Source organism: Myxine glutinosa, chromosome 9 (assembly GCF_964187855.1).
Source record: "Myxine glutinosa chromosome 9, kmMyxGlut1.1, whole genome shotgun sequence".
Lineage (NCBI taxonomy): Eukaryota > Metazoa > Chordata > Myxini > Myxiniformes > Myxinidae > Myxine > Myxine glutinosa.
In genome coordinates, this window is record NC_136269.1 from 53,107,524 (window position 1) to 53,116,256 (window position 8,733).

An 8,733-nucleotide genomic window follows, 5' to 3' on the forward strand; every position below is an offset into this window, starting at 1 on the left:
ACACACACACACACACACACACACACACACACACACACACACACACACACACACACACACACACACACACACACATGCTCCTTGTGCCATTAGGTGCATAGGGCTGCTTAGGCAGTTCCATTGGCTAAGGTGCACAATCCTGGACAGGTCGCCATTCCGACGCAGGATATATATATATATATATATGTATGTATGTATATATATATATATATATATATATATATATATATATATATATATATATATATATATATATGTATGTATGTATATATATATATATATATATATATATATATATGTATATATATATATATATATATATATATATATATATATATATATATATATATATATATATATATGTATATATATATATATATATATATATATATATATATATATATATATATATATATATAATTATACATATATAATTATACATATATAATTATACATATATAATTATACATATATAATTATACATATATAATTATACATATATAATTATACATATATAATTATACATATATAATTATACATATATAATTATACATATATAATTATACATATATAATTAATTAATTATACATATATAATTATACATATATAATTATACATATATAATTATACATATATAATTATACATATATAATTATATATATATATATTATTATATATACATATATATATAGTATGCATATATAATTTATATATTTAAAATATGAAAAATGTTTGCCTTAAAAACATCGTACTCTGGGAAGACCACATCCACATCTGAAAAACAATGAAGCTTGAGACTAATTTACATTCAATTGGGAGTAGCAGGTGCAGTCCCTATGGCACACGAGCAACACCGCGCTGAACATGCAAGTTGCAACACCAGGGCTTGTAAATATACTGGGGGAACCCATTTCACGAGCACTTGTATGGACCACATAGGAGGCAGACTATTTATGGGCTTTGAAGGCGAACTCAAATCATAACGGCGGAACACTCGTATGCGGACTTCAGTGCACGCACACATAGAGCCAAGAGTGCACATTTTCATCATGCAGACCATGGTGCAGACCTATGTAGGACCTGCGCATTCTCACGGTGAGCTGTTTCATATGCAGAACTCAGCTTTCCTGCTCCTGAGGCTCATTCCCTTTCACTCCTCGTTCTAACCTGTCGCTCACTCTCTTCAACTCCCAGCAGCTCCTCATCTGCATCCTTAGTGTTCATTCCCCTGGGATTCAGTGCTTAGGCCTACTTGTACTTCTCTTCAGTTTCTTAATATTCACTTCAGCAGTTCATTCTTCTTCAGCTCTTCGATCTGCTCAAACTCTCATTCCTTCCAAGCTTCTAGTGCACGAGTCTCTCATTCTTCCAAGGAATCTTAACTCCGTCCAACGCTTCATTCACTTCAGGCACCCCTCGTTCTTCCTTCTCCTCCAACGCTCTTCGTATATTATTCCAAATCCGTTTTCTCATTCCCCTCATTATAATTTGCTCTGCGCATTTCTCTGCTCAACTCGTCCATCATTCGTCCTCAATGAAATCTTCTTCATCTCCTGGACCGTTCATTAGCCGCAAGCGCGGTCTGAAAAAACTACGGGTCTCAACCGTCTGTGGCCAGATCAATGGAAGGTGCGAGTGCGTTTACGGACGAATGGTTAATACTCCAAACCAATGAAGGAAAGGTAATGCAAAGGTCAATCAGTAAATCTTACCTCGGAGAAGCTCATGGCGTCAAGTGCGCGCTGCTCCTGGCGCGTCCCATCGGAGCTTGGCGCCAAAAGGTGTCCGCAGGGAAGGGCTAGCGCGACCACGGGCGCCTTCACAAATGTTGTCTTCTGTTTTATCCCGTGTATGGATCTCCTCTCTATTTGTCAACCTATGAGCACCCACTCCACCCGTCTTCAAGCCATTGCGCGCTACCTTATGACCTTTCTTTCGACACCGTGTGGGCTCTGTTTCTCACTGTCTATCAGTATCTATATCTCTGTCTTTCCCGCGAGTAGTGCTGCTCTTCCCACGCTGCGTTCTCTCGCTCTCCGTCCTCGGCGCAACAGCCCCGCGTGCGAGAGAGGCGAAGGGGAGGGAAGGGTTGGGGGGGGGGGGGGTTGGCACGAGTCGGTGTAGCAAAGGAGAGATTGGGGCAGAGGGGGAGGGGTGTGGAGGAGGGAGGTGAAGAGGAGGAGGAGGAGGAGGGTTACTGTTTAGGAAGAGAGAAACATTCCTCGAACGTGCTCCGGTGTTGTCTGATGCACTGAGAACATGAGAACAGAGTACAGAGAGGACTTTATATCGTGAACTGGTGGCGTGCACGGCTCATGCGGGTTCTCTCGACGTCCGTCTGGGACTCCAATGACGTACGAGGGCAAGATAAAAGAGGAGCTTTCGGTCGATCACGTGGTCATCACTAGTAAATCACAAAAATTCTCAGTTGGTCGATTTTTTATTGTGCAGCGTCTTGGTTCTTCAAGCATTCTTACGGCGTGTTCGTTCACTCAATGTCTGTCTATCTGTCTCTGGACGATTCTCTGTGAACATAAACAAAGCAGGGCTGGTGCCACTGCTACTGTGTCTCAATTTCACCCTTTTTATTCTGTCCGGCTTTGTCACAAGCGCTTCATTGCATGCTGAGTGACCGATTGCTCAGATTTCCAATTGGGGACAGACGATGGACGTACAGAAACAGTACATTCCAGTAGAGGGCAGCGTGTGCTGGAAGGATTTTAATTTTTTATATATATACTGTATGTGCAAGATATATAAATATACTTTTTTTTTGTATACAGAATCGAGGCTCATGTAAGAGCTAACACATTGAACATGAAAACATGCACAGACACATAAACAATACAATGAAGGGAGCGGGAGACAAGAGGGAGAGAGGGAAGCACACAAGCGCTCACACACACACACACACACACACACACACACACACACACACACACACACACACACACACACACACACACACACACACACACACACACACACACATGCTCCTTGTGCCATTAGGTGCATAGGGCTCCTTAGGCTAACACATTGAACAACAACAGTTGTTGGCACAACAACAGTAGGGAACCTTAGGCACAACAACAGTAGGGAACAGGGACGTCGGTAGATCTGTGGAAGGGGGAGTGCTGGGAGGAGGGAGGGGTACATGGTATAAAGCAAATGAACACTACTAGGAATTTCAGGAAAGAAGTTGGGGATTGAAAGAGGCGGATTTGGGGTGTTTTAATGGGGGCACAAAATATCAAGGTTTTGGATGGGGGAAGATAACAGATGGTGGTGAACAACTGTTTTGAAGACCTGGAGGGAGGAGAAGGATAGAAGAGAGTGAGGGAGTTTGTTCCAGAGGCAGGAAAAAAGAGGAATGAAAGAGTGAAGGTGAGCAGAGAGTCTTGATTTTGGCAGTTTCACCAGAAGTGGGTTGCTGGCAGATCTTATGTGTCCTGCAGGAATATTTGTGGAGCATAGCACAGACAGCTGGGGGAGAAAGGCCGGAAAGGAGTCGGTAGAAGACAGAAAGACCACCAACCTGCCTGCAGTGAGAGAGAGAAAGGCCCTCAGAATCAGCTTCATCGCTGGAGATTCCAATGATTCTGAATGCTTTGGTTTCAACCGTGTGAAGCCGAGCTAGGTGTGAGGCTGGAGCACCAGACCAGAGGGGAGAGCAGTATTCCATTGAGCTTCGGATGAAAGCTTTCTATGTGTGGAGGAGCTCAGAAGTGCCCAGAAAGGACTTCGCATGACGGAGGATGCCCAGTCGGCGACTCGATTTGGAGGCCAGCTTGGAAATGTGTTTTTCCCAGGAAAGATCATGGCAGATATTGAGACCCAAAAGCTTGAGTGACAGAACTTCTTGGAGAGGATTGTTGAGAAAGTAGATGGGAGGGTTGTCCACACGGTGTTTTCGGAGAGACAAAGTGAGAGTGTGAGATTTGTCAGGATTGAAAGACATGTTCCACTTGTTTGTACAAACACACACATATATATATACACAAAGAATTAAGTTAAGCACCCCCCCCCGTTTATTTACAACCTCGCACATTACAAGTTTGTTGTCGTCAAAACAGTGTAATATACCCATGATATTGCTATATTTTCTGGAGAAGTGATATTATGGTCACATAAAAACATAACAATCATGCCGTTTTCAATATTTTATTCTGAATAATTTAAGGTGAAATTTTTGGGGAATTTTAGGCATATTTTCACCTCAATTTAAGTATGGAGCTATAGGTCCATCACGGACAGTGTGGATGACGTTTATGTTTTCTAACGTACAGTCATTGTTCTGAGAAGACCTCTAGTGATCTTTGCGTCAATAACGTGTGTAGGACCCACGTGATCGGATCACTGACTCAACCCTACGTCTCATAGACCCTGTAAGCCGTCGTATGCGTTGCTGTGGCAGGTTGAACCCCCTCGAGCACGTTTGGGACATGTTGGGACGACAAATTGCGAAGATGGTCCCTCCAATAGCCAATCTGGATGAATTGGAACGTGCATTACATCGGGAATGGAACAACCTGCCACAGCAACGCATACGACGGCTTACAGGGTCTATGAGACGTAGGGTTGAGTCAGTGATCCGATCACGTGGGTCCTACACACGTTATTGACGCAAAGATCGCTAGAGGTCTTCTCAGAACAATGACTGTACGTTAGAAAACATAAACGTCATCCACACTGTCCGTGATGGACCTATAGCTCCATACTTAAATTGAGGTGAAAATATGCCTAAAATTCCCAAAAAATTTCACCTTAAATTATTCAGAATAAAATATTGAAAACGGCATGATTGTTATGTTTTTATGTGACCATAATATCACTTCTCCAGAAAATATAGCAATATCATGGGTATATTACACTGTTTTGACGACAACAAACTTGTAATGTGCGAGGTTGTACAAAAACGGGGGGGTGCTTAACTTAATTCTTTGTGTATATATTGTTACGGGACCGCGGCGAGGATGTTGTTTGCCGAGCGGATGGCCGCCGCGCCCGAACAGTTACCCCGACTAACCCGATTCCTGAACGTTGGCCGAATCGCGCCACGTACACTCAATATGGAAACCTCTAAAGCGACCGAACGAGAATGAAGAAGAAGAAGTACGGAGGAATAACAGGATTTATTAATTATTTACACAAGCCAAAGCAAAGAGAGCAGTCAAGGTTATATACAGAAAATGGAAGGAGCAGGAAACACAGTGAAATCATTAGCTTACCTATACAAGCTTAATTAATAAACCCCAGGACAACGTTAAAGACAGACGGACGATCACACTTACATGGGGAAATGCAGGCAGGAATGAATGGCTTGGAGATGGGTGGCTTTGAGAGGCAAGGAAGGTTCAGCGGGTACTGAAACTCCTTCTTTCACCTGAAAAACATTGCCCGTCTCCGCTCATCCCTCTCCTCCACGGCTGCAGAAACCCTCATCCACGCCTTCATCACCTCCCGTCTGGACTACTGCATTAGCCTCCTCTATGGTTCACCCTCAAAAATCACCAATAAACTCCAATACATTCAGAACTCCGCTGCCCGTCTACTCACCCATTCCCGGACCCGTGACCACATCACCCCCGTCCTTTACAAGCTTCACTGGCTCCCCATCCCCCAGAGAATCCAGTACAAAATCCTCCTCTTGACATACAAAGCCCTCCATAACCTGGCCCCATCCTACTTGGCTGACCTCCTCTCCAGACACACTCCCACCCGCAACCTCCGCTCTGCTGGTACCAACCTCCTGACCCCCTCCATCCGGACCAAATTCAGATCCTGGGGGGACAGGGCCTTCTCCATCGCTGCTCCCACCCTCTGGAACTCACTACCTCACACCATCAGAGACTCCTCCTCACTCACCACATTCAAAACATCACTAAAGACCCACCTGTTCAACACTGCATTCAACATTCAACCCACAGCATTTAACCCCTGACTATCTCTTCTCCTTCTCCCTCCTTTTGCTTTAAATATTTCCCTATTGATTCTTGTCTTTTTGCAATTGTTGTTTTCATGTATTGTTATGCATTATGTTTGCCACTCTGTCAAAGCGCCTTTGGGCTTCTGGAAAAGCGCTATACAAAATAAATGAATTATTATTATTATTATTATTATTATTACTGGGCACGGTCGGGCCAGAAGGCACCGCTGTCAAGAAGCCAAGCCACGGTCGTTGGTCCCAAACTGCGCGGGCGAAGTTCCTTTCTCCGTACTGCTGCCTCACGCGCTCCTTGCATTGCCTCGGTCTGTTTTTCCTGCAGCGCGGCACGTCTCACGGCGGCTTGGTCACACCTGCTCATCTCCAGCGCATCTCCTGGACTCAGAACTCATCTCTCCTCTCAGCTCATCTCCGTGGGGAGCGTCCCGCGGCGGGTTATATAGGCCCCGCCCTTCACCCTTTGCGAACCTCCCCCAAGCGTTCTCTCTCCGCCCTCTCAAGCCAAACCCCTCGTTCTGGGTTGGATGAGCGGGGCCGACTTACCCCTCCCCTCTATGACGAGGTGGAGACCCGCCTTTCTTCTTCGTCGTTACCTCGTGCGTAATGGAGTCAAATGCAGCAAAGTGGACGGCAGATGAAAATGCAGCAAAGTGCATAAAGAGTCAATTGCAGCAAATTGGACAGCAGATGAAAATGCAGCAAAGTGCCTAAAGAGTAAATTGCAGCAAACCTGGCAAACCTGGCACTTGGAAGCTGCCATGGGGCGTCGGAGGGGCCTACTCTTATTTAATTCGGTGCAATGAAGAGTCAACCTATTGGGAAACACATCCTTAGCCTACATAGAATAAGGGACTAACTATTTAAAAGGATATATGGTGTCCTGTGTGTAGGTTTATGGAATTAACGAAGAGGACGAGCTTCGACCTTTCTTTACATTACGAGGGTCAGTTACACACAACAAAACCATACTTCTCACATTCGTTACACTTTCTCAAATCGTTACACTTCTCAAATTCGTTACACTTCTCAAATTCGTTACAATATACAGTCACGTGAAAAAGTAAGTACACCCCATGGAAAGTTTTGACTTTTTCAACATATTTCAACATACAGCTATTTGATCTTCATTTCAACAATATTGATAGATAAAGGTGATATAATATAACAAATATCATGAAACATTTACATTTTGTAGTCCATTGTATAATTTAAATAAACATAAATGCAAATTTCGCATGTGGAAAACGTAGGTACACCCCTACCTACATTTATCACTACTTCAAATACCTAAAATTCGAATCAGGTGCACCAGCTCAGGTGCAAATGATTAGAACATCGATAGAGAGGTTCTTGGAGGAACCTCTCTTATTTAAACCTCAGACATTTCGTTTGGTTTGCTCTTTGTTCTTGAATTGTGTGGCGTCACCATGCCTAGATCAAAAGAGCTCTCTGAGGCCTTCAGAAAGAAGGTTATAGATGCCTACGAGTCTGGGAAGGGATTTAAAAAGATCTCCAGACAATTTGAAATCAATCATTCGACTGTCCAGAAGATCATCTACAAGGGGAGAAGATTCCAAACAACTGCCAACTTGTTCAGGCCAGGCCGCCCCAGCAGGTTCAGCCCAAGAGCAGACCGCAAGATGCTGAAAGAAGTCTCTAAGAACCCCAGAATGTCATCACGGGACCTACAGGTAGCTCTTGCCACTGTTGATGTCAAAGTGCACGAGTCTACCATTAGAAAGAGGCTGAACTAATTTGATCTACATGGGAGGTGTGCCAGGAGGAAACCTTTGCTTTCCAGAAAGAACATCAGGGCAAGACTAAAGTTTGCCAATGAACACCTAGGCAAAGACCAACACTTCTGGAACAATGTGCTCTGGACAGATGAGTCAAAGGTAGAGCTATTTGGCCACAGTACCAGAAGACATGTTTGGCGAAAACCAAAGACAGCGTTTAACCACAAGAACCTGATACCAACTGTAAAGCATGGTGGTGGAAATATTATGGTTTGGTGCAGCTTTGCTGCATCAGGGCCTGGGCAGCTCACCATCATAGAATCCACTATGAATTCTTCATTGTACCAGAGGGTGCTTGAGGATAATGTGACGCCATCTGTCGGAAAGTTGAAGTTCAGCCGAAGGTGGACCTTGCAACATGATAATGACCCTAAACATACCAGTTAATCCACCAAGGAATGGCTGAAAATAAAGAAATGGAGGATTCTGGAATGTCCAAGTCAAAGCCCGGATCTAAATCCCATCGAGATGTTGTGGGGGGGAGTTGAAACGAGCTGTGCATGAAAGAAACCCCTCAAACATCGCACAGCTGAAATAATTCTGCATGGAGGAATGGGCAAAAAATTTCTCCCAGTCGATGTCAGAGGACTGGTAGACAGTTATAAGAAACGCCTACTTGAGGTTGTTTCTGCCAAAGGAGGCAATACCACCTATTGGAGTCACAAGGGTGTACTTACTTTTTCCACATGCGAAATTTGCCTTTATGTTTATTTAAATTGTACAATGGACTACAAAATGTAAATATTTCATGATATTTGTTATATTATATCACCTTTATCTATCAATATTGTTGAAACTAGGGCATGCCCGTACTATATATAAGCTAGGACGTGCCCGTACGTGGGTGCCCGTTCCTTGCCAAAAAAAAAAAAAAAAAAAACATGAATGGTTTGGTCCATTCGCAACGACCACAGAACCCCCCCCCTCTATTTACATGCAATGGTTTGGTCCAAAGCGAACGGTTTGGTCCATTCGATGTGATTCGATGATTCG

General features: G+C 43.7%; 1 protein-coding gene across 4 annotated transcripts in view; it reads right to left on the reverse strand.

The window, feature by feature from the left end:
- LOC137412485 (SLIT and NTRK-like protein 2) overlaps window positions 1–2,070 on the reverse strand; it is a 267,036-nt gene extending 264,966 nt beyond the window's left edge. For all 4 annotated transcript variants that reach the window (XM_078784342.1, XM_078784343.1, XM_078784338.1 and 1 more), the window contains exon 1: window positions 1,713–2,070. Coding sequence is in view for 1 of the 4 variants with exons in the window: in XM_078784343.1 (XP_078640469.1) it covers window positions 1,713–1,727 (15 nt within the window). In the remaining 3 variants the exon portion in view is untranslated. The remainder of the gene's footprint in view (window positions 1–1,712) is intronic.
- Between the last annotated feature and the right edge of the window lie 6,663 nt (window positions 2,071–8,733).